The 27,472-nt window shown below is 33.0% G+C and overlaps 3 protein-coding genes across 3 annotated transcripts; all 3 read right to left on the bottom strand.

Moving 5' to 3' along the window:
• Positions 1-7,686: 7,686 nt before the first annotated feature.
• On the bottom strand, positions 7,687-12,756 carry LOC129297162 (disease resistance protein RPM1-like). The gene is made up of 4 exons (XM_054935523.1): positions 12,147-12,756; positions 9,739-10,592; positions 8,322-9,606; positions 7,687-7,880 (listed from the first exon to the last, which is right to left on the bottom strand). The coding sequence occupies exons 1-4, from the start codon at positions 12,754-12,756 to the stop codon at positions 7,687-7,689; spliced, it is 2,943 nt and encodes a 980-aa protein (XP_054791498.1).
• Positions 12,757-15,700: 2,944 nt separating this feature from the next.
• LOC129297160 (uncharacterized) lies at positions 15,701-16,129 on the bottom strand. The gene has a single exon (XM_054935522.1). It carries the CDS (start codon positions 16,127-16,129, stop codon positions 15,701-15,703), a length of 429 nt encoding a protein of 142 aa, XP_054791497.1.
• Positions 16,130-23,199: 7,070 nt separating this feature from the next.
• On the bottom strand, positions 23,200-27,215 carry LOC129297164 (fructose-bisphosphate aldolase, cytoplasmic isozyme 1). Its single transcript, XM_054935525.1, has 3 exons — positions 27,084-27,215; positions 25,222-25,904; positions 23,200-23,713 (listed from the first exon to the last, which is right to left on the bottom strand). The coding sequence occupies exons 1-3, from the start codon at positions 27,109-27,111 to the stop codon at positions 23,351-23,353; spliced, it is 1,074 nt and encodes a 357-aa protein (XP_054791500.1). The 5' UTR covers positions 27,112-27,215; the 3' UTR covers positions 23,200-23,350.
• Positions 27,216-27,472: the final 257 nt, after the last annotated feature.

Genomic DNA, 27,472 nt, shown 5'->3' with positions numbered 1-27,472 from the left:
TGGGAAATTCTATTTACAGAAGAGGTTCTGCTAAAATTTTCACAAAAATATTGAAGCTTTGCTATAACAATTAATATTTAAAGTGTTAGAATTTTTATATAACTTGATTTTTTTAAAAAAAATGAAATAAATTTATATTTTGAGGCTTACGAGAATGTGCGATATAATTTGCATCCATGCCGGTCACCTTCTTTTTTCGAGGCGTAACAATTAGAATCCTCAATCCCTTAGCACTTCAACCTTCAAATCTCAAAGCATAATGATATGGGTTCACACTCATGAATTGTTGGTCGGATTCTTTCTAATACACAGGTTCCTCAAAGAAGAATGTAGAGCATACTTGAATCTTAATATGACAAATACAAGATATTAAAGAATCAGGCTTTCAGGAAAGAAAATTTTTTTAGAGAAAGTCCTTGTGACTTACATCAACCTGAGCTAGTTAGTGTATATTCCTTCGCTTTTTTTTATAAGTTATTTCTACCAACACCATCAATACCAATGCAAAAAAGGTAAAAGGAATAAAAGTATGTAAAACTCCAAAGATACCCTTATATAACAAATTTAAAAAGTAATATCATATTATTTTTTTTCATTCATGAAGAGTAACTTTATAAATAACTTTCAAATATTACTTAAAAAGTCGCATCGTGATTCATAAATGGGATCAAATGGATATTCTAGAATGTGCTTTATAAATGAGATTCGAAGGGATATATTTTAAAGTTAGAGGGTTAAATATTAAATGAATGTAATTGTTATGAACTTGATCGCTTTAATTAGAAGCTAAGTCAGATGTAATTGGAATCGAGGTAGCTTGCTTCGTACTCATGCATGACATCAGTGAAAAAATAAACCAATTTAAGTTGCTTATTATGATGGGCACTTGTTTTTTCTTGGCTAAAAATTGGTTTGAAATGAGACCTTCCAAAAGGTCCTTATTTTTTTTTCAGAGGGTTAAATATTTAAATGAATGTAATTAATATGAACTTGATTGGCTTTAGAAGTCAGAAGCAATATCTGAATTGGGGTAGCTTGCTTTTGTACGCATGAATGAAAACAAAAGGAAACAATTTTAGACTTCGTCTTATTTCATCATCCATATCCACAAAAACGAGTATACATTACGGTAGCCATATTATTCAGAGTACACCAATCTCGTATATGGAGTAGCAATATTAGAGATCATACTAAATATATGCTGATATATTTTAGATAAACAGGCCCCAGGTCTACTTAATAATTTTTCATCTTTAATCATCCACCATTTTATTTCGGGGCTAGTTGATGATATGAAAGGAATAACAGTGCTCTTTGATCTTTGAAGTAATAAATCTCTTTTATCTCTTTTATTAAAAAACTTAAACTAACAAAATAGTTGATTTCACTGGTGCTGAGTTTATTCATATGAAATGTGAATAAGAAAGAGAAAATGACAGCTGAGATTATAAAACTTTGAATTAATGATGGTTAGGATTTTGACAATTTTTTTTAAAAGTAAGTTGCAAATATTAACTTAAAGAAATGTAAATTCAAAAATGTTAATTGTATATAAAATATTTAAATTTTAATGTAACTTTGAGATTGCATTTGCAATTTCTATTTATAACTATTTGAATTAATATCCTTAACTCATTTTTATTAATACAATTTGTGAAAATAGTGACTTACCTTATTAATTTCAATATGAAATATATTTATATAAAGAAAAAAGATCTATCAAGATCTATCAAAGAATAAAATAATAACAGAAAATAAAATAGTTATAACTACTCTAACTACAATTATATAAAATAATATATATATATATATATAAAATCAAAAATCTAATATTGCCCTATGTTACCCCTCACAAGTTGGGGAATGTATGTCGCACATACCCAGTTTGAATAGGAGATCATTAAAGGGACCAGCGCCAAGAGGCTTGGTGTAGATATTAGCAATTTAAACCTTTGAGTAAATAGGAAGCAAATGGATGATGCCGCTTGAAGTTTATCACAAACAAGATGACAATCTAGCTCGATGTGCTTAGTTTGCTCATGAAAAGTAGGATTAGAGGCAATATAAAAAGAAAATTAATTATCACAAAAGACCAGTGCAGGAGAAAGATGGGAGATATGAAGATCTTGTAACAAAAATAGCAACCATTGTAACTTATAAGTCACAGAACTAAGAGCTTGATATTCAGCCTCAAAAGAGGAACGAGAAACAGTGGATTGTTTCTTCAAGCACCAGGAAACTAAGGCTTTGTCAAGAAAAACAAAAAAGCCAGTAATGGATCAGCGAGAATCAACATAACCAACCCACTCAAAGTCAGAGAAAGCATTTAATTTGAGATTAGAGTCAATAGGAAAAAATAAGCCCTTGCCTGGAAAGGACTTAAGATAACGAAGAATGTGATGAGCAGCTTGTAGATGACTATTACTTGGATCAGACATAAATTGAGATAACTGTTGGACGGCAAAAGCAATGTCAAGACAAGTTGTTGTCAAATAAAGGAGATGACTAATGAGATGCTGATAGGCAGATGGATCAGCAATAAGAGTACCATTATCTTTAGAAAGCTTGGCAAACCTATCTATAGGGGTAGAAGCTGGTTTTCAAGCAAGATAACCACAATCAGAAAAAATGTCTAAAGAAAATTTTTGTTGGCAGACAGATATACCAAAAGATTTTGAGCTATTTCCAAACCAAGAAAATAGTGAAGCAAACCCAAATCCTTGATTCTAAAATATTGATCAAGAAAACTTTTAATATTTTCAACAAAATCATTAGCCAACCAAGATAATGTCATCAACATAAACTAATAACACTATGAATGAAGAATCAATCTTCTTGACAAATAAAGAATAATCAGTTTTAGACTGGAGATAATCATATGAAGTAAGAGTAGTTGTAAGCTTAACAAACCATTGGCGGCTAGCCTGTTTCAAACCATAAAGAGACTTCTAAAGTATACAAACAATATTGGGTGATAAAGAAATAAAACTATAAGGAAGAGCCATCTAAATCTCTTCATCCAAATCACCATGAAGGAAGATATTATTGATATCTAATTGCTCCAAAATCCAAGAGTTGGCAATTGCCAATGCCAAAATTAAACTAACTATGGTTAGTTTAGCTACAAGTGAAAAAGTATCAAAGTAGTCAATCCCCTCAGTTCGTGTATAACCTTTAACGACTAAACGAACTTTATACCTGTCAAGAGAACCATTAGCCTTAAACTTCTTTTTAAACACCCATTTATAATTAATGGGATGTTTTCCTGCAAAGAGTTCAGTTAAGATCCATGTATTATTTTGCTCAAGAGCAGAAATTTTAACCTGTATAGCTTTCTTCCATTCAGAAACAAAGAGAACAAAGTGTTTGTAGGAAGGAGAAAGACGATTATAAGAGAGGACAGAAGATAAGGGATAACGAACATCTAGATTAAAGGAAGAAAATGGTGCTAAGGCAAGGAGTGAACAATGATAATCATGCAAGTAGGAAGGAGGGTTATGGGACCAAGAAGAGCAACATAAAGGCAATAAAGAAGAATCAATAAAAGAATGATCTGAAGAGGTAAGAGAAACGAGAGCTGAAGAACTTAGAGTAATAGAAACAGCAGAAGTAGAAAAGGATTGAATGATAAAAGGATCAGAATAATCGAGAGATGTAGATTGTGGCAAAGGAAAGTTAGTAGAAGAAGAAGTGGAAGATAAAGAAAAAGGAAATTTGACTTCATAGAAAATGACATGCTAACTAATAAAAATATCACGAGAATGCAAATCAAGACATATAAAACCTCTAGTGCCAAGATAAAAACTAAGAAAAACACATTTCCTAGCTCGATGATCAAATTTAGTGCGATAAGAAACAGAAGTGGAAGCAAAACAAAGAGAACCAAAGACGTGAATATTAGAAAAATCAGAGAACGCGTTATGAAGAAGTTTATAAGGTGGTTGCTATTGCAAAATAGGGGTGAGAAGATGATTAGTGATGTAAACAATATGTAAAATAGAATAAGACCAATAAGCTAAAAGTAAATGATTTTGAAATAACAAAGCTCGAGCAACATCAAGAATATGCTTGTGTTTATGTTCTACAACACTATTTTGTTCAAGTATTTCAACATAAGTTTTTGGAAGAAAATGCCTTTTGAATCAAAGAAAGAATGCATGAGGAATTCAAAACCATTGCCTGAGTGAATGATTTTTACAACAAAAGAAAATTGATTTTTCAGAAACAAAATAAGGCAGTTTGATTGAGTTCTAGTTTTAGATTTTAATTTTATCAAAATGACCTAAGTAAAGCAAGAGAAATCATTGACAACAGTTAAAAAATAATGATGGCCATGAACAAAAGTGATATTAAATGGACCCCAGATACCAACATGTAAAAGTTCAAGAGGATGAGTAGTATGAGAAATACTAACAAGAAAAGGTAATTTTCTTTATTTGGCAAAATGACAAACATCACAACTTTTATTTAAGGTAGGTTTATAAGTGATTGAAGATTATTTTTGACCTAGAATACTAATAGCAGTAGAAGAGGCATGTCCTAACCTAAGATGCCACAAATCAGAAGGAGGTATAAATTTAGAATGTAAAGTATGTAATAGGAGAAACTGAAGAAGGTGAGAACCTACTTGCATGATCTTGAAGAACATTGAGACCATTTTGAACCTCAACTATACCAATCGTCTTCCAAGAGTCCAAGGCTTAAATGAAACAATGAATGGCATTTAGGATTAAGAAATAGTAAAGGTGAAAACTAAGTTTAGAAACAAAAATTAAATGATAGTCAATCTGAGAAATCAACAAAACATTAGTAAGATAAAAATTAGAGAAAAGATAAATGGTTCCAGAATGATGAGCTTGAACAATAGAATCATCAGGTGACTAAACAAAAACAAGAGAAATAGAAACGAACTCGGAGAAACGATCAATAGAAGAACATATATGATTGGTTGTGCCACTATCAATGATCCAAGCAAGTGAAAGGCATTTAAAGGAAAGTATGTGAGATATACCTAGTGTTAAAGACACATTGAAAGAAGGAGTGGAAGGAGAGACAGTCACAAGTTTAACTTATACCGAAGGAGTTGATAAGTAGCAAGTGCAAGGGTTTGCACAAAAGCAAGAAGCTTATTGTATTGATCCCGAGTGAACGGCAAAGGGGTAAAAGAAGATTAAGACTAAGCATTTCTATTAGTAGGTACAAAAGCATCCAAAGTAATCATAATGGTAGAAGGCAGAACAATGGGTTCGGGTGCCGTGAGATTCTAGAAGCACCAAATAAAGCAAAGAGAGAAAACAATGAAGTAGAGAGGGAAAACAATGAAAAAGAAATTTCACATAATGGCTCCTCTAGTATCATAATACAATTTGTGAAAATAATGACTTATCTTATTAATTTCAATATGAGATATAGTTATATAAAGGAAAAAGATCTATCAAGATCTATTAGAGAATAAAGTAAAGATCTATCAAATAATAAAAGAATAATAGAAAATAAAATAGTTATAACCACTCAAACTATAATTATATAAAATAATATATATAATCAAAAATCTAATATTGCTCTATGTTATCTATAAAACAAGTTGTTCAAAATTGAGAATCTAATTATCATTAATTTAATATTTGGGATCAAATTATCCTTCTCTAAGAAAAGCACAACAACGTCAGTTCAATTTTTAACAGATTTTGAAACATAAATGATATATCACTCTTATTGATTCACTCTCTTCCACGTTAAAACGTTTGTATTTTGAGCTGTATATTTCTCTCTTTTTCTTTTCTTTTTTAACAAATTATCTAGTCATACAGTCTTAGTTGTATTTGAGTTGGGTTGGCCCCTAATTGTATTTACTTTTCAATTTCAAAATTTGCTGAAATGATGTGTAAACAAAAAAAATGTTTTATCTTTCTTTCAATTTGTTGATGCTCTCCTTCTCTTTGTTCAATCATTGACACTCTTTATACAAAAGCGCGTTGTTAAATTCCGGGTAAACATTTTTTTACCCAAAAAAAAAAATTGGAGTAAACTATAATTTCAACTTAGTACACCATTCTTCGGGTTAATTTCTTTCTCTATCACCATGTGCATAAAAATTGTTACATGATTACATCACCTAAATAATTAACGAAATCAACTCGTGACCTCACATTAATGGATATCTGACATAGGTATCCTATGTTTTATCTTGATTTGACCCAAACTTGGATTTTATTTGATTGGGCAGCCTCGCGATTCATTATACAACATCCACTTGCATGATTACTTAATATTATTATGGATTAGCCATTAAAGTACTGATTGTTTAATCAAATGAAAGGTAATATATGTAATATGAACTAAACTAAATTTAGAAGTAAAAGTAATCCAAGTGACGAAAGCTTGCTTTCGTATGTAATTGAAAAGAAACAAACGAAATATTAGAAGCAAAACAACCCAAAAGTTCCGCTATCCATCTATCAGTTTTTTTTTTTTTTTTAGCCAACAATCCATCTATCAGATTTTACATGTACATAATGCGGCAACATATCAGTCATAAATATCGTCCTTTTTTTTAATAGATTTTATATGACAGATTGATACATATATGGTTTTGATTAAGCATGTATTTTTTTTCCCCTGTTTATGTATCTTTTAGATCATCTTGTTTATAGGCAATAACTTGCTATATGAGAGTTGAGGCAGGGTAAGAAAAATATTGCCCCAAGTCCCCAACAACCATTGATGCAGGTGCCTCAATGTAAGAATATTTGTGGTCTGTATCATTGACTTTCTTTTATCCATTCGTTTCATTTTTTCCTTTTTTTTTTCCAATATAAATATGGCGTGTGAGGCATATTCTTCTCATTGATGTGGTGTTGGATAAAAAATGTTAAATCTCTTCAATAAGTTGCTCCGTCTCCATCTAATAATAATAGGAATCACTTTCTTTTCCTTCCTTTTTATTTTATTATATTCTTGTTTTGAAATTAGAAAGATAAAAATAAACGACTTTAATGGTGATAAAAATATTCCTGTTTATTTTATTTGCTAGATTGTGAATCTCATATGTTTTTGTACAAAGTTTGAAGTCATCACTCCAATTGTTTATAATTTATTAATATTGTGATTTTTCATTTATCTACATTAATTTTATTAACACATCATTTGCCAAGAACAACATAGATAAAAGGATCCAGTTTCGGAAGGGATGAGCATCAATGTAGACCGTCCAAATATATAAAAAATATTTAATCTCAAAGTATCGCCAATAGTGCCACTATAATTATACAACATCCACAAACTCTTGTGAAGTGCATGCTTCTCAGCAATGCTTATTCTACTATGGGAATCACACCACACGGAATAATGATACATATATAGACTTGTACAATAATAGAGATCAACATTTGAGTCACACCCCAAACAAACTAGAGAAAATATGATTAACAACTTTAGAACAGTGACCATGAGTACTGGTTTGACCAGTGAATCAAGCTGGGGAAGATATTGCTTCAACAAACCTCAAAGACACCTTAAGTTTCTTGCTTCTCAGCTGCAATGCTTGTTCTGCTGGAAAATAGAAATCAAACCACACAAGGAATCATGATACATATATAGACCCACACAACAGGGAAAGGGACAACATGAGCGTCAACCCAAACGAACTAAATGAGTAACGACTTCAGAACAGTGACGAGACCTTCATCAGAGAATCCAAAAAGGCAGCTGCTCCAGATATCTGGACGCTAACGCTAGCATGACAACGAAAACAGACATCAGAGATGCTAGAGGTACCCAAACCCTCCAATCTGCTGTCTCGCCATTTGGATGTGGTAGCTCGGCTTTGGGACGAGAAGAAATTAAATTACTCTGCGCCATCTCAGAATAATCACGATCACCTTCAAAACATGAGCAAAATTACACAAAGTTATTTGAAAAGCCAAGGCCAAGCACACTGCTTTCTCTCTTCATATTACTACATACTGCTTTTATCTGTTAACACCAAGATTAGTAAATAGGGATCAACAATATATATAAAACTGTGTCCAACAAGCATGCGTACGTGTCTTCTTATTTAAGGAACTACATGTCTATCTAAAAGTTTTTTACTTCACCAATATATGCTCATCACTCAATATTCATGCATATTATGATTAGCCTATTCTATTAATCTCCCGTAAATTAATTGTGCTCAAGAATATCTCCTTGAACGATATATACTGAATAAGCAGCATCCTAATAGCAAGAAAATTCACACTATAGTTCATATCATGCATCAATGATGAATATAACCAGTGGAAAATTGTTGCGTGCGTGCATGCTAAACGACTTATTATTACCATGTCTGTTCCGCATGATATTAGCATAGTGAAGAGAGTTGTTGATATATCTGTTGACGCGCTGGCTCTTAAGTAAAGTTTCCAGTCTGCGTACGTGTTTGACATTTTGAATGTCATCGGGCACCTCAGCCATCTGAGGGCAAGGCCCAATGTATAACTGCACAAGTTGTGGCAGTGCCTTATCATGTATTTTCAATGTTTTCAAGTGCTCAAGCTTCCTAAGGCGTAAAACCTTGAGCTTTTTCAGCCACCCTTTTTGGAAATGCAGTTCTTCACCTTGGTAAGCCTTGCGAAGTCGTAATTCCAAAAGCTCGTTCAAGTTTTTAAGAGCCAATATAGGATCATCTGTTATTCCTGAGCCGTACAAGCATAGCTTCACTAGCTTTTTGAGCCTGGGAATCCATTTTGGCAAGCTCCGTAAACGACCCTCCAAGTAAAGTCGCTCAAGGTGCCTTGGGGGGTTGATTAACGAGTCTAGCTCTAGAAAGTCACCCTCCTCCACGGCTCCTATCCACAATGAGGTAAGGCAGGTTAAAGACTCTATGGTACTGCATAAATCTCTTCCATTTTGACGTCTTAGCCTTGTGATACCTAGCTTCTTGAGTTGCTTCAATTTTCTCAATTCTTTAATTATGAAAGCATTATTAATGTGGTAGCAATCGATAGAGTACAGCTCTTGTAGATCCTTGAATTTCCCAAATCCTTCTTTCATGATCTGCAATCCCTGGTAAGAAAAAGCTGCCATGCCCAGATCAATTTCACCACCGTGGAAGGAATAACCTAGAAGCTGACGAAGCTTGGTAAGCTTGTTGATTTCCCGCGGAAGACTCTGAACGTGAGAGTTCTTGATGTCTAAAGTGAGAAGATTCTGAAGCTTGCCAATTGATGCAGGAAGCTTCTTGACTTTTGTGTTTCGTAAACTCAAATATTCCAAGAGCAGTAAGTCTCCGATTTCTTCAGGAAGAGCATCAAGTGGAGCATCATCGAAGTCTAGTGTTCTCATAAGATTGAACTTGGTGATGAAAGAAGTTGAAATCCCTTTAGTGTTGAACAAAATACAAGATCTCACCTTGCCTGGATCTGAAACAATCCCTTGAAGCTCATTTTCATTGAAATTCTTATGAATTGATAATCGTCGTGGTGAGTATAAAGAGTTGAAGTCCGAGCCAGTATCGTCCAAAACTTGACAGAAATTCAGCTCTTCAAACTTCTTTAAAATGAAGCCGCGCATCATATCATGAACTCTGCAACTTCTAACTTTACCGTCACAATCAACCACTGTAGCCTGAGAAAAACACGATCGACAACCATATCTAAATCATACATACACTTGGAATTATAAATCATGAAAATTAAAACAAGAATACAATGACCTGTACTGTGTATTAATTCACAGTGATTAAAAAAAAATAATTACCTGAATCAAGTTTCTGTTTATCAGCTCTTGGAGGTATTTCCTTCCGATTTCTTCCAATTTCTCTGCTGGTTTTTCTTTGACGAACCCTTCTGCTATCCATAAACGAATGAGTCTGTTGCAGTTGATAGGATAGTCTTCAGGGAGTACACCCAGGTAGAGAAAGCAAAGTTTGAGATGATAAGGAAGATCATAATAGCTCTCAGACACAACCATGTTCAATGCTTTGCCAGCATCGGTATCATCATTAGCTAAGACCCGACTTAGACTTTTATGCACATTTTGCCACTTGGAAACATCGTTGTCTAAGTTTGTTTTTGAAAGAAGACTCCCAATTGTGGTGATGGCCAGTGGCAATCCGTTGCATTTTTGGATTATCTCATCAGACAAGATTCGCAAGTTTTCTGGGCATTCATCGCCTTGGAATGCAAATCTGAAGAAAAGTTCCTTGGCCTGTTGGCGTTCAAGACGTTTCAGAACAAAGGGTTTGGTACTGTGTGTATTACCCTTGCAATGGCTTGCCACTTCATTAATTCTGGTCGTGATTATTATTCTGCTTCCGTTTTGTCTGGAAGGTAATATGTGCTTAATTTCGTCCCAAAATCTTGAGACCCAGACGTCGTCGAACACTATCAAGCACCGGTTTTCTTGCAGAAAGTTTCTCACTTCATCGATCAAATCCCGTGTCTCCATGTTGCCCATCTCAAAATCCTTCTGAGACTTGAGTTGTTGAATCAGTTTCTTTAATACGTTTCTTGTATCGAAAGTTTGCGTCACGTCCACCCAAGCTCGATGTGCTGCAAATTCCTGGACCTTTTTATGATGACGGTATAATTGGCACACTAGGGTTGTCTTGCCTGCACGTGAGCATAAATTCAATAAATCAATGTATATTATCAAATCCATAGGAAGTTCATTATTGTATTCATGAATAATGATCAACACCCGCCCCAGTCTTTCGGCACTTGGGTTAACTAGCAAGGGAGTTGATCGAGTGTGAAAATATAACCGCGATTAAATTCTCGTAGAGGTGCCCGTGCCGATCACATTAGTTTGAGTCAAAAATCTAGCTACATAGTATTGGAGCCAAAGCGAAGAAAAATAATGATGATGATGATGATGATGATAAGGACAGTCTTTAATGCTTGTCAAGGTGCTCATCACCACTCCTTATGAGATCTGGGCCGTTTAGATTCAATTTGTAAGGTTCAGATTTAAAACCTTTTATTTGTAATGTAAAAAACATTTTTAGATGTATTAGTTAGGAGATTATCTTTATTTTTGATATTGTATTTACCAAAATAAAAAATTATAAAAGTTTTTAATATTAAACCTAGGCAATTTAAAATAAATCTAGACAGTCAATTTATAAAAATCATAAAAAAATTTAATATTAAATTTAAATTATCTATATTAAATATGATTATATGAATTATTCATATTAGTGACAAAATGATTTACTAAAATTTTTTATAATTTTTATTTTGGTAAATACAGAATAAATTAAAAATATACTCTCCTAACTAATACTTCTCAAAAGATGATTTTAAAAAAAAATATAATTTAAAATTTTTAAATATATACATATTTAATCGGGCAGCCTAAATCTCATCAGAAGACAGTCCCATTAAAATAGCAAGATATTTATGAATTGAGACTTTAAAAATTGATACATTCTTTTGCATAGTTTCATTTATACATATATCACACACTAAACATTTATTATTCTTTTTTATGAAGTTAATTTTGACTAGACATATTTGATAATTCTACATTGCACATAATTCAAAGAGTAATAAAGTTATATTGTTCAATTTAGATAAATTAGCTAGCTAAATCACATCCTACTACAGTGGCTTAATAAGATGCTGGTTTCTCATTTAATTAAGAAAGGGGGAATCACACTAGCTAGACCAAGGACGGACCCATTTACTGGTTAGATCGGAGCAACTCTCACAAATTAAAGTATTATGTTTGATTTATTTACTTGTATTTTCTCTTTATTTCTTTATTTTCTGCAAACAGTATAGTCTTGAGGCCAAAAACAAATGAACTTAAAATTAAACTCATAAAATTAAAATACAATTTTAAACAAATGAACTTTACAATGTTTAGAATTAAACTCATAAAATTAAAATACAATTTAAAAAAATTATAAAAATGAATGGTTAAATGACTGTATAGTTAATTATTTGGAGGATTGAAAATAAGAAAATAATTCATTTTATTAGAAAAAAGTACACCCAAATCTTTCACCATATTGTTAAATACTACAACATCTATTGAGGGGGTTAAACTAACAAAATGACAACACAATTAGTCGTGGATTTAATATGCTCATTGTCAACAGATTTTATAATATTTTAATTATGTTTGCCAAGGACTAAAATGTAATTTTATTTTATTATTACCAAGTCCAGCCTCGCCGGCAATAGGTATGACGGTGTTCTGATTGCCCAGTGTGATGCTATTATTGAGGTTTTCCTTGTGAGCTTCAAAGCCCACGAGTTCATTCTCGTCCCCTACTGGCCTCAGCTGCTTCAGCTCTTGCCACGACAAACTGTTTGACCCTCTTCCGCCGCTGGCGCCAACTTCCCCTCCGGTGAGCCCCAGGCCTTTTCTTATCTCAACCTGCCGACTCAGTCTTTCCCTTACATCCTCGATATCTCCCGAAATTTGGTGCGCCGATACTATCCTCCTCGCAAACCCTCCAGCTCGGCGAGCCTGACCAAGAAAGTCACGGGGGCCTGTACGGCGGCGAGCCACCTCGTACCTGTAATCGTCGACCACGTCTTCAATTTGATGAGCTATTTCCCTCACGTTGCTGACCCAGTCCTTCACCATGTAGCTCATGTTTGATCTTTCTGCCTGTACGTCTGCCTCTCTGAGAAAGGCCATGATGGTCCGCAAATCCTGGCGTATGTTTGCGACTTCTGATTTCAATTCCAACTGCAACTTGACCTCTTTTTCCAGTGACCGGAGCAGCGTCTCCGTCACGAAGTTCACCGCTGTTTCTGCCATTTTCTGAAGTATTTGCGATGTCCCTTGCAGTGATAATGCTGTCTTATTTATAGGTGGCCTGGACCAAGGAAGTCAGTATAGCTGTTCGCTTGCCTCTTCCTCTCTCGTCTCTTTTTCGTCTTTCTTTATTTCTTTTTCTTCTCAGTATGAAAGGTATGCACCAATGCTGTACAGAATACAACCGCTTGCATTTCACACGATGAAAAAAATGCTCATGTATGTATGCATGTGTATATTCCTTTTTTTTTTTAACCTTGATATATTCCTTGGGTACTTGATATAAGATCAATTTAAAAAAAATATTTTTAATAAGATAAAGTTAGAGTAATTAATTTGAGAAAAATACAATTATCGACCCTTATAATTTTATTGAGTTTTGTTTTTAATTCTTATAGTTTTTCTGTGTTTTCAATTCCTATAATTTTAATTTTTAAATCTATAAGAATTGAAGATACTCAAAGAAAACTATAGGACTAAAGCTAATAAAATTCAATAAAATTATAGGAATTAATTATTTTATTTTTCTGTGATTTTATATTTTTAATTTTATCCTTCTTTATTTATTATAGCTTGAATTGATTTCAAAATAACAGCTTATTATAATTATTAACGTACGTTTATTAAGCATGAAGCTGATTAATTTTATCTTATATTAAGAGCATGCTTGGATATACATGTAGAATCAATTTTAGATCCAAAACCATGATTTTGGAAAATCTTATCCAAACACCCCAATTTTATTCAAACTCCATTTGCTTTCTGAAACCCATTTGGTATAAGTTCTTTTTGTTCTCTCGATTTGAAAATTAATTCTCAACATTTGAGCATTTTCTATTTTCCTCCATCTTTATTATAGATTTTGAAAAATTATCCAAACATCTTTAATTATCAAAATCAATTTCAAAAAATATCATCTAAATATCATCACATTTTATTAATCAATTTTTTTATAATTACCTTTTTTGTCAATTGAAATCCAAACGCACTTTAAGACAAGGAAGAGTATTATATATTTTTTGTTTTGGGACTAGGAGTGTAACTTCGAGCAGCCAATTGTACAGAGATATCGATCTCTTCTACGAGGACAAAGATTAAATCTTTTCTAACTAGGTTTGTTTCATATATTAGAACTAGAGCTCAAACTCTTAACTACTCACTTAAAAAATAAAAATTCGTGTTACTCGTGTTAATCTGAGCTAATCAGTCTATATATTTTTAAGTCAAAAGGTTTAGAAGAAGTCAGGCGTACGTAATCTGAATCCGAGTAGGTGCTTAAGTATAAATGCATGACATCAGTGAAAAAAGAAACTAATTTTTTTGAAAAAATTAGTTTAAAACGACCTTCCAAAGTCCTTATTTTTTAACCGTTTTCGGATGTGCATGGTTTCAGTTTCTTTATATTCATAGGTTTGAATATTTAAATGAATGTATTAATATGAACTTGATCGGGTTTAGAAGTCAGAAGTAATCTGAATTGGGGCAGCTTGCTCTTGTACGCATGCATGATATCAGTGAAAATAAAAACAAAGAAATCAATTTTAGACTTGGTCTTATTTCATCATCCATATCGATTGTTATGCACAAAGAAACGAGGATAATTACGGTTGCAATATATGTGGCCCAAAAAAAAAAAAAGCACGGTAGCAATATTAGTCAGAGTACCAATTATCGTATATAAAGAAGATTTTGTTTACCCCACCTTCTCGTTTGTGTCAAACGGACAATGTTATGTTAAAAATTTGGCGTAATTAATTAGAACGAAGGTAAGGCCTATTGAAAAAAAATTAAGGCCCAATCAGAGAAAAGCATGAACACTTGTCTTTTTATTTGCTAATAACTAGTACTCCCTTCATTCAAAAATATAAAGCATTTTTTGAGAAGTTGAATATTCAAAAATATAAATCATTTTTAGTCTTTCGAGGTGTAATCATTCTCTTTTTTTCAAAAATGTCCCTATTAATAATGACTTCATATTTATTGTAGAGTGTTTAATAGGGATAAATATAAAAATATAGTGTTAGTTGAAAAATAGGTAACTACTTCATTGGAGAATGAGATTTAATTAAAAATGCCTTACAATTTTGAACGGAGGAAGTATATCACTATTGCTAGCTAGGAACTGGAATCTTTGTTTTATTTTTTGCATAGAGAGTATACTGAATATGTGCTGATATTTTAGATAAACAAGCTCCAAGTTTACTTCGTAATTTTTATATCTTTAATCATCCACCATGCATCTTACATTAGGGGAGTAGTTGATGATGAAAGGAAAAATAGTATTCTTTGGTCTTTGAAGTGATTAATCTCCTTTGTCACTTTTATTAATAAAAAAAGTAAAGTAATAAAATAGTTGATTTCACTCGGTGCTGAGTTCATATATATGAAATGTGAATAAGAAAGAGAAAATGACAGTAGGGTTCTAAAATTTTGAATTAATGATGCTTAGGTTTTTGACAAATTTTTTTGAGAAGTGAGTTACAAGTATTAATTCAAAAAATTTAATTGTATATAAAACATTTAAGTTTTAAATGTACATTTTGATATTGCATCTAGAATTTTTATTTGTAATTATCTGAATTAATATTTATAACTTTTTTAAAACTTTATTAAGAACCTAATTATCATTGATTTAATATTTTGGGATCTAATTATCATTAAAAAACAAGCACAACAACATCAGTTCAATTTTTAACAGATTTTTAAACGTAAATTATATATCTCTCTTCTTGATTCACTATCTTCCACGATAAAACGTTTGTATTTTGAGCTGTATATTGCTCTCTTTTCTTTTTTCTCTTTAACAAATCATCAAGTCATACAGAGTCTAAGTTATATTTGAGTTGGGTTGGCCATTAATTGTATTTATATTTTAATTTTAAAATTTGCTAAAATTTATGGAAAAATGATTTTTTTTTATATATAGACAAAGGAAAACTAAGGCATGCTAATGCCTAGCATCTACTACCACCCCACTACAATCAGATTGCAAAAACAGAATGAGCCTATGAGGAACTTGGTTGATAGAGTGGAACCCAGGATGAGTGGAGAGACCCCACCTTGCAAGGAAGTCTACCGGTTTATTAAGTTCATGAGACACATGCTGCATCTTCACCTCCCAAGTCTGACGCAAAAGATCTTGTGCCATTTCAATGGTGACATGATCTTCATGCTCAACAATAGAGCCCACTGTCATCAAATCCAATGTCTCCATAGAGTTTGTTTCAAGAATCACTTTTCTATAGCCTGAGTCCCAAGCCAACTTAAGCCCGTATACACACGCAATAATCTCCACTGAGAGGTTGTCTCCCCTAACCAAACGATAAATAAAACCAAAAATGAATTGACCTAAAAGAATTCCAAATGCTCCATCCATGTTGATTTTTATCCACTCATTAGGTGGGTATTCCCATCTTAGCACAGGATGTGTTATGATCTCTCTCCCGATTCTGACCTTATGATGTGATTTGTGATAACCCTTATAAAAATAAATTAATATACATATATATATGATAATTTGTTTATGTGTGTTTATATTAAATCCTTATACAATTATGCCAATAGAGGAAGCTGATGCAATGGTAGTTGGGCTGGATTACTTTCATTTGGTCCCAAGTTCGAACCGTAGTGAGCCTATGGAACATTTTTCTTCCTTTGCTGATTTTCCTCATAAAATTACCAAATTACCCCTAATATAATTAGATTTTTTTAACTCTTCTTTTGTTCTTCAGCAAGGATTCTGGAGCAACAGAGAGAGAGAGAGTCGGTGGAGAGAGTAAGAGGAATCCTAGGTCTAGAAATTTCACTTCCTCCGTGTACAGCAGTCACTGGCGTTGGTGACTACAGAGGTTCCGTCCGCCGTTGCTAGTTGATTGAGTGTGTGAGTATGTGGCTTCCTTCTTCCCTGCTGTGACGCCGTCTGGTGTGTATACGGGCTCAAGCTGCAACTTGCTTCCTCCTCTGTTCTGGGTGTTGTAAAAGAGCACGCTAAACCTTCTCCTTCTTCCTCCTTGAATCGTTGCTGCTTCTCTTCAGTTTTAGCTGTTATTATCGTCGGTATGCTTGCCTCTACTCCATCTGTCGTTGGTCAATCAACACGTGATCTTTGCACTCTGTTTTTCTTTATTTATTTCAGATTACCGAGCTCTTTCTCCCTTCTTTATCCAGGTGCATGTGTGAGTATTTAGATCTTCCTTCTCTTTATTATCACTAGTGATTATCGTTGGAAAGAGTTGGAGACTTGTGCTGCACCGATTGCTCCGGCTGCCTTTCATGTTCTTTGTCTCTGTTTTTCCTCTTCGTTTTCTACTTTGGTTCTATCTGTGGCGTCACCTTCGAGTAACAGCTGGGATGAGAAACCAAGTTGCCAGAGCTGCGGCAGTGCTGTTATGAATGTGGATTATTGTTGCTGATTCATTTCCTGTGTTTCCTTGCGAGTAGTGCCCAGTTTTCTGCTTCCCTGTTCTGCTGCAATCTTCATTTTCTTCTTCTCTCTCCTTTGTTGTCTGTTGCCATCTGGGTTGAAGAGGTGAGAAATTTTGAACTCTCCTATTATTAATCTACTGTGTCGTGAGAGTAAGAGATAATAACATGTGTGCTGTGCATATACGTGACATGCAGAAGTAGAGTTTGTACATGCTACTGTTACTGTTTGGTATGTGTAATCATGGCAACCTCACATTGTTCTATCATCACTCATGCTGTTACGTAGGAAGAAGAAGACTGAAATTTGAGCTAGAAATTCATCTAACTTGGAGATAATATATGATATATGTGAGTTGAGGATTGGGATTTCAGAATTTATTCCCTTTGTGATTGTGCGTACATGCATCAAAAAAAAAAGAGAAGAAGAGAGGAGGAATTTCTATTTAAATGAATATTGTGGTTATGCAAGGCAGCAAGATGATATTGTAGATTGAGATTCCAATTAGAAATTATGGAATTAGTGATATTGCAAGGTCTCAATGAAACTGAAAATTTAGGAAGGAAAATATTAACATTAACTTAAGCAATTATGTATGTATGTTGTTTGGTAAAATACCCAGGACAAATTTATTTATTTATTTATTTATTTATATTTTAATAGGGTGCTCAGAAGAAAGGGAACCTAACCAAAATTGAAAGAAAGGATATTTTTAAAAATTTTGAAGCTCCGACGAGTAAGTGAATAGCATTTCATTTAATATTTTTATTTTTATTTTAATAGCCTCTTTCCAAAATATTTTTCTTATGAACTATATTAATTGTGAAAATTATGAGATATCAGTGAAAGACAAACGAGTTATGATATATGCATTTATTGATTCTTACAAAGATATTTCCAAGTTTGATGAAAGTATTCTTATATGGTTGTTAAACTTTAAAATTTATTGGATACTCAATTAATACAAATTTATGATTTTGACAAACGTTGAGATTTGGCACAATTCATGCGAGTTTGATTTTGAGAATGAAAATTTAAATTCAAAATAATTACTTCTCTCGCATGTTGAAACGGGATTTCTAAGGGAACTCTATACAGAACACTTCTGCTAACGGCAATTCCGTTAGCCCGTAGCGTGCTCTGGTTAAACACTAGCTAGTTTGTTTTGTGAGTTTTATTCTCACGTTTGGTATTCGTGGGCTTTGTACCCGCGTTTGATTTCGTGGCCTGAGTCGCATTTGGTTACTTACCCTCGTGGGCTGTGTGTCCACATTTGATTCGTAGCTCCGGCTGCGTTTGGTTACTTATCCTCGTGGACTGGTGTGTCCACGTTTGTTTTCGTGGCATAAGCCACGTTTGGTTATTTACTCTCGTGGACTGAGTGTTCACATTTGTAACCTGTTCTGTTGAGTTCTCAAAATTTTAAATGTTGATTAATATGTGTTTCTGAAATTTATCTGGTGTTGACTAGTAATTTGTATCACTTTGAGTTATATGAGAGCAGATGGTTTCTTTAAGCATGATAACATAAATTGTTCTCTACTTATTCTTATTTTTCAAATATGATTATGACTTATATGCTTATAATTTTGGTGGAATTACTTTTAATTATTTGACACCATTATTAGAGACTGTCAATTTAAATTTTTAAGAATTTTATCATGGGAATGCTATTCACTGAAAAAAATTATTTGGCTTCAAATTGGTTAGCTGACGCCGATTCCACCAGCGACCTCTAAAAGGACAACTAGCTACAGTGGGTTGATATTTTGATTGGTAGTATTGCCTTTATGTAAATATATAATTTGTATATCCTTTTGATTTGAGAGAAAGAGTAGATGCTCCACATAGGTTGTTGATAAACTTTATTTTTGATCTGTATATTGGTTGTTGGCTGGAAGGAGCTACGCTCCTGATTTATACTGTTATCTATCAGAATTTTGTTGTAGAATTTTTGGGAGATCCTAGTTACAGGGGAGGTTCTGCCGAAATTTCTACAAAAATATCGACACTTTCTTATGATATTGAATCTAATAAGTTATTTTAATTCTCATAGGATTTGATTAAATTTTGTTCCTTTCTTTTGTAAAATGAAATAAATGTTTATTTTGAGGCTTACGAGAATGTGTAAGTGACTCATACCCGTGCCGGTCACCCTCTATTTTGGGGTGTGACATGCTTCTTTCAAACTTAGGACAGTTGTTAGAGCTCGATTCACGATAGCTTAAATTGGTATACTCGTATTCTCAAAAATAAAGAGATTTTGTCGCTTCCATAAATCCCACATATAATGGTAAAGAGAGCGCTCCAATCTGTGAACTCTCTCATTTTCATAGTCATAATATTCCATCTCAGCCATTCAGCAAGTTGCATATGGTAAAGAAGTGATTCCTCAAACAATGGGTTTGCACACAGTCACATAAAACGTGAAGAATATATTCACAGCCATTTGCGCAGATTGCACAAGCGTCTTCATTACAGAGTCCCCTCTTCTTTCATAAGCCATTCATTAATAGAACATTCATGGCAACCATCTAAAGGAAGGTTTACATCGCTGCAGAGCCTTGATTTATTTCTAAAGATTTTCCCAAAATTTATCTGCTTGAGAGATAGTAGATGAAACTACATCATAAGCAAATTTAACAAAGAACATGCCGTTCTTGTTCCACCTCCAACGCACATGTGATCCATGGTTCATCTAGTCTAACCATCTTACACATTTTTCCATGTGGATTTAATACCAAACCAAATATTAGACCCAGACCGTCTGACATCAATACGAGGCAAAATGTCTTCTCCACAATTGTACTTATTTCAAATGACCTTTACCCATAATTCATCTCTTCATTTCATGAGACCCCATCCAAGCTTCATAAGCAAAGCTTGATTTTGATGTTTGGCATGCCACAAACCTAGACCACCATTCATCTTTTTCTTATAAAGTTCATCCCAAGCGACTAAATGAATCTTTTTTTTGATCTACTGAGCTACCCTAAATAAAGTCTCTATTGCATTTATCAAGTTTTTCACAAGTGCTTGCAGGTAGTCATGCAGTTTGCATAACATGATTTGGGATAACAGATATCACCAACATAGCTAAAGTCATGCGGCCAGCAAAAGAAAACACACTAGACTTCCAGTTCATTAGTCTACCTTTAACTTTATCCACAGTTTCCTAGAAGGTCTCCTTATTGGCACTTTATGAAGAAAAGGGATACCAAAATATTTTTCCAAGTTAGTCAATTGTGGGAAATCCAAAAATTGGCTCATCTCACTATGCTCAGTAATAATAGTATTAGTTGAGAAAAACATGCGCGTTTTAGATGAGTTGACTTTCATTCTTGAAGCACTGCAAAAAGTTTCAAGAGTTTTTTTGATAATCCGTGCTTACTGCATAGTGGCTTCAAAAAAAAATTTATTTTTCTTTCTTTCTTTGTTTTTTTTTTTTTACCAGCTCTTTCTTTCATTTTGTTGATGCTCTCCTTCTCCGTGGCCAATCATTGACGCTCTTTAAGATTTTACAAAAGCGCTTTGGCTGAACTGTTTTCACCAAAAAAAAAAAATTGGGGTAAATTCACTAAATTGTAATTTCAACTCGGGTGCATAAAAAGTGTCACATGATTTCATCACCCAAATAATTAACGAAATCCACTCGTGAGCTCACATTAATTGATGTCTGACAAAAGTATCCTATGTGTTATCTTGGCTTGACCCAAAACTTGGATTTAATTTGATTTGGCAGCTGCGCAATTCATTATACAACATCCACTTGCATGATTACTTAATATAATTATGGATTACCGATTAAAGTAATGATTATTTAATTAAATGAAAGGTAATGTCTAATATGAACTAAATTAAATTTAGAATTTAGAAGCAAAAGTAATCCAAGTGACGAAAGCTTGCTTTCGTATATAATTTTAAAAAGAAACCAATGCCAGGTAAAGACAAAAAAACAAAAAAGAAACCAATGAAATATTAAAAGCTAATTAATCCAAAATTTCTGCCATCCATTTATTATATTTCAATATACTCCCTCCAGTTTTATTTATAAAATATCTTTTAAAAGTATTTTTTAATTCAAAATATAGAATACCTTATAATAATTAAATAACTTTTTTTAATTTTATCCCTTCTTAATTAGTATAAAAATATTTAATGTAATTGTATTATTATTTATAGCTAAGGATAAAAATGAAAGTATATATCATTTTTTTATAATATCAAGAAAAAATTAAAATTTTTTAAAACGTGTGAAATAGTTGAAAGTGTCTTATAATAAGGATCGAAGGGAGTACATAACCAAGCAACATATCAGTTATATATAGCATCATTATTTTATAGATTTTACATGACATTGATTGATACATATACATATAATTTTAAGGATAAGGAGGTAAAAATACACACAAAGTGGTCAGCCACGTGCATTCAGTATTTTAAAGTGAGAATAAAGATAAAATTACCCATAACGTTACATGAATGGGTGTAAAAATGATCAAACCGTTAACTTTAACTTAATGCCATTAACTTTGACTGTTAAATGCTAGCTGTGCATACCACGTGTCAGTTTTTGCTAACATAAACTACTAAAGAGGCAAAATACCTATAAAATCATCTGTCAGAAGCAAAAATACTCACGAAGTCGTCAACTAAGAAAAAAATACCCATAACGTTATCAGAGGTGGTGCAAAAGTGATCAATCTATTAAATTCCTTAAATATTGACTGTTTAGCTGACACCCTAAAAAAGTTAACTATTTTTCCAGTAATGTAGATAAAAAATATTCCCAGATGAATTTTTACAAATATTAATCGATCATCATATGAGTATCCATAATGTTACTTCAGTTGGTGCAATAATAACCAATTCATCAAAATCAATGTCATATAGTTTCTTTCCATCACCACGTATTTTGTCCCCTTTCTTTCACCCTCTCCACTCATTTTTCTTGTCTGTAAAACCTAAAATTCAACATAGTGAGATAGGTTGTACAAAATGAAAGATCGAGATTGAGCACGTCTAGCTTAAGAATATTATCACAACCTTAGGTAATTGCATTCATGATAGATTCAAAAATTTTGAATGGTTTTTGCCACTACTGCAAAGAAACAAGCTATTTAATTTGATATTCAGTTAAAATGACATTTTCTAACATAATATTCATACAATAACCGATTAACCTCCTAAGAATTTCACCTAAAAATATTTTTAATCCGTATCAGTGACAAAAATGGTTAAATAAGCTAAACAATTAACATTTAAAGAATTTAATAGATCGGTCACTTTTGCACCAACTCTGGTAATGTTATGGGTATTTTTACTTCTAGCCAACAACTTTATGGATATTTTTACCCTTTATTAGTCTACATCAGTAAAGACTGACACGTGACATGCACGGTCAGCATTTAATGATTAAAATTAACAGTATTAAGTCAAAATTAATAGTTTGATCAGCTATCTATGTAACATTATGAGTATTTTTGTCATTTTTTTACTTTAAGATATTGGGCACCCTTGGTTGACCACCTTATAAGTATTTTTAACCTTTTACCTTAATTTTAATAATATACGTACATTTTTTTTCCCGTTCACGTATGTTTTGGATCATTTTGTTTATAGGCAATGACTTATGAGAGTTGACGCGGAGTTAGGAAAGTTTCGCCCCAAAAACCATTGATGCCAGATGCCTCATTGTAACAATATTTGTGGTCCGTGTCATTGACTTTCTTTTATCCATTCATTTCTTTTTTTTTTTTCTTTTTTCCCCCTTCTTAATGGTGTGGTATCGGATAAAAATGATACATGCTCTTCAATAAGTGGCTCCATCTCCATCTAATGATAACAGGAATAGCTTTCTTTTCTTTCTTTTTTATTTTATTATATTCTTGTTTTGAAATTAGAAAGATAAGAATAAACGACTTTAATGGTGTTAATCAAAGATGCGCCAGATATTTTTTTCAACCTTGCATTGCAAACTAATATTTGTCCAACTCATTAATCACAGTAAGGATCATAACATGTAACAATACAAACTGAAATTTTTATAATTATCATATGTACCCAAAAGTGAGCATGTTAATTAGAAATCAGAAGACTTTAGTTTCATCATACAATTAATTTAAACGTAAAACGTCCCCTTCTTAAATCAATCTTTCAACTCCTTCTTAGAGGCTAATACTTGTAATCCTTGACAAACAAACTCTCAGAGGCCAAACCACCATCGCTGGCGCCGGAATACTTGCCGAGAGTCGCATCAGAGTTGGCCTTGCACCTTGCCAGAAAAGCCACCTGAGCTTTGCCAATATGCTCCTTCTTCCCACCCCACGTCTTGAGGGTGCTCTGCTGCAACGCTCGCCCGAAGGAGAAAGACAAAGTCCATGGCTTCAGCACTTCCAGCTTGTTCATTGCATTCAAGTTCAGTGTAGCCTCTTCTTCACTTTGCCCACCAGACAAGAATACGATCCCCGGTACTGCAGCCGGCACGGTTCTGCGCAGTGCGGTGACTGTGTACTCAGCAACCACCTCAGGCGGTACCTGTGGGACAAGGCAAATTTTGAGGGTTCATTTTCCATTGTGAAGCTCATTTTCATATGCAAGACTCTTCATTTCTTTGGTATCAATGGTGTTAGAATTGAATCATCCACTTCTAAATCAGTATCATCAAACATGAAAATACTGAATTTTCTACTCGAGGTAAGTTATTACACAGATCCACGATCAAGTAGTTGATGTTCAAACATTGACGTGATGTCCCCTTGTAAAGGTTGGTTAGTTTCATAACCAAGTGATATATATTTCTTTTTTGTATCAACAAGATTTGAAATACCTAGTTCTAAATCAAAGCATCCAATATGATACCCCAAAATTGTCCCTTATCTACGCAAAAATAGCACCATTATCATGTTATTTATGATTATGATACATGCAATATATGCTTTTCTAATAATTTTTCAGTCAACTTTGACCAAGGACCATTCTTATGCTGCGATCTACGAAACACCTAGGCAACCACAGCATAATGGTGTCCAACTACAACTTAATGTGCGTTTGATTTTCAGTTCATCAAAAATTCATCTGGTGAAAGTTGATTTGATAAAAGTCAGTTGTTGTAACAAAATTTGTGTTTAAATATTTTTTTTTAAATTAGTTTGATATACTGAAAGTTATTTGATTTGCGATAGTAAAATATGCTTTTGAATGTACAATTACCAAAAAGGATATTAATTTATGATAATTTATAATTTTTATTATACAAATATAATATATTTAAAATATTTAAAAAATGTGATAAAGATTTTAAATAATATAAATTTTGATCTATAATGCTACAAATTTAATCTATAGTTATTTGTATTTTTTAAATTTGTAATCTTAAAAAATGTCATAAAAATTTGTAATTTTTATTATACATTAATGCTAAAAATTAATATGATTAATTATTTAATTTATAATGTTGAAAAATTGATACTAATTATTATTATTGAAATAATAATTATATTTTTAATGAATTAACTTTTTTTAAATAAAAGAATAAGAAATTAAACTTGAGGTAGTATGGTCAAATAACATCTTACTTTTTAAAAATTTTAAATAGTTATGTTTCAAAAATTTATTTTTAGCTACTGTTTGAATGTGCTTTCTTACAAAATATTTTAACCAAATAATTTTTAACTTTTTAAAAGTAAAATTTTACTTTTAAAATATAAAATGGGAAAAAATCAAATGGGCCCTTAATTGTCATGCCCTGATGGTTATTAAACACAAAGCAAGAGAGTTTTCCATGACTTGATGCTTCAAAGGCAACAATCTCCTTAAAGAATGTCAATAATTACTTTTCATAATTTAAAAAGTGGATAAAAACTTGATATCTGCTAGGCAGAAGCAAATATATATATATATATATATATATATTCAATAAAACCAGAGGCATGAAGATATTCTTTTTGCAAGAAGTAAGAACCAAGAAAAGATAAACATGAATGACACTGAACCTAATTAGAAACCCATGCCCGCGACAAAAGGGCAAAAATTTGGGGCGTTACCTTCGGGCTGTCAGAGCCAGGGGTGACCATGTTAGGCTTGAGAAGAGTTCCTTCAAGAAGAACATGGTGATCATTGAGCGCCTTGTAAACAGCGGCAAGCACAGTTTCAGTAACAGCAGCACACTTGGCAATGTCATGAGACCCGTCAGTCAGAATCTCAGGCTCCACAATCGGCACCAGCCCATTCTCCTGGCAAATAATCGCGTAACGAGCCAATCCCTGAGCATTCTGCTGGATCGATAACTCCGACGGCTCGGTCGGTCCAATTTTCAACACCGCGCGCCACTTCGCGAATCGCGCACCGGCCTTGTAGTATTGCTCGCACCGAGATCCGAGCGAATCGAAGCCCTGAGTGGTGGTTTCGCCATTGGTTCCGGCTAGTTCGACAATGCCTTTGTCGACCTTGATGCCTGGAACGACGCCGTTTTCTTGGAGGACTTCGATAAAGGGCTTGCCAGATGCAGTTTTCTGATAGAGGGTTTCTTCGAAGAGGATAACGCCGGAGAGGAATTGGAGAGCGTTGGGAGCAGTGAAGAGGAGCTCGCGCAGGGCTTGGCGATTGGACTCGATGTTCTCCACGTTAATGCTGGCCAGACGCTTGCCGATCGTGCCGGTGCTCTCGTCGGCGGCGAGAATGCCCTTGCCGGGAGTCGCGATGTACTTGGCGGTCTTGATGAGTGCATCTAAATGAAAATCCAAACCATTTATAGAAAAGAATATTAAATAATACTTGTCAGTTTAAAAATATAAAATATTTTATATTAAATTTTATTTTTTAATAAAATAATTATTTATTTTTAAATTAATTTTATTTTTTTATATTCACTCTTATTAAACACCTTAAAATAAATATAAAATTATTATTAATAAAGATATTTTAAAAAAAAATAATTACACATTAAAAATTAAAAATACTTTATATTTTTAAACATCCAACTCTTTAAAAAATATTTTACATTTTTAAATGAAGAGAGTATTTATTTTTGTAATTTCTTATCTTGTTTTCTGTTTACCCAATTTTTACGTTGCCATTGGTATCATTTTTATTCTTTTTTGTCTTTATTGTGTGCGTATATTTTTATAATTACAATGAATGAATATCATATAAAATGTGTATCTTTTTTTTTTCTATTTGTTGGTTGCACTCCTTTTTTAGCGAAATTTTAAGGTAACTAAATAGATTTAAACCTACAAATAAAATTCATGAACGATAAACATTAAAAGCTTCAAATGGGGTAGCCTGCATCAAAAAGTTCCTTTGAACTTTTAATCTCCTACAAACAATTCTTTTTCCTTTTTGACAACTACAAACATTTCTTTGAACTGATAAATTAAAAAAAAAAACTCTAAATATCTATATTTTATCTTTTTATTTTTATTCAGTTTCATCTTCGGCATTATCGTCACATCAAGCACTTCAACTTCTTTCCAACACCGTATAACATGCCGGGATCGGAAATAAATAAGAACTGGCCATATAATTATAATAAATACAATATAATGTTTAGTTTAGAAACTAATTGACCTATTTAAACTTTTGCGAACTCAAAATTAACGGAGAATTCTCCAAAATTCTGTAAAAAAAAAAAAAGTTTCTGAATTTATTTTTTATTTGATTACACAGTAATTAAGTATCCACGAGAAAGAGATAAAGGGAGAGCGGATAGATTCCTTGAAGAGAGAGAGAGAGAGAGAGAGAGAGGTGAAAAGAGTGAGAAAAATTATTCTTCAAAGGAAAATGCAGCAGCAATAAGATACAATACAACACAAACCAACCAGAAAAGAAAACGAAAAAAGAAAAGGCAATGCGTTATAAGACTTGGTACCATTTTGTGGGTGAAGAACAAGAAGAGAAGGCTTACCTGCATGTTTCCCAACAAAGGCAGACATGGTTGAAACTTCAAGCTTCAAGTGTATGGGAGCGGGAAAAAACAGATATTGAAGTTGACAGTACAAATAACTGAGCGCAACCAGCCCAAATCTTTATAGAGCAAAATTGGAAGGAATATTCCAAAGAATATATACACCCTATACAAAACCAACACGTGTCCTGGTATTTACCTCCCGATGGTTATCTCCTTTGGATAAACAAACCACTGATCTCTCTCCCCGCCACGTGGCCACTCATCCTTCTTAATATTATACTCACCTCAGGCTCAGAGCTCAATTCCTTTTTGTTTTGTTTTTTTTTTTTTTTGGAATGCTCTATTTTATCCTATCATCCTCACCCTGTTTGTTTTCCTCAAGATAT

This window comes from Prosopis cineraria, unplaced genomic scaffold, assembly GCF_029017545.1.
Source record: "Prosopis cineraria cultivar Desert tree isolate PC_DT_omini unplaced genomic scaffold, ASM2901754v1 PC454, whole genome shotgun sequence".
Classification (NCBI taxonomy): Eukaryota; Viridiplantae; Streptophyta; class Magnoliopsida; order Fabales; family Fabaceae; genus Prosopis; species Prosopis cineraria.
Note: the sequence above shows the minus strand (reverse complement) of the source record. Positions and strands in the feature narration are given on the sequence as shown.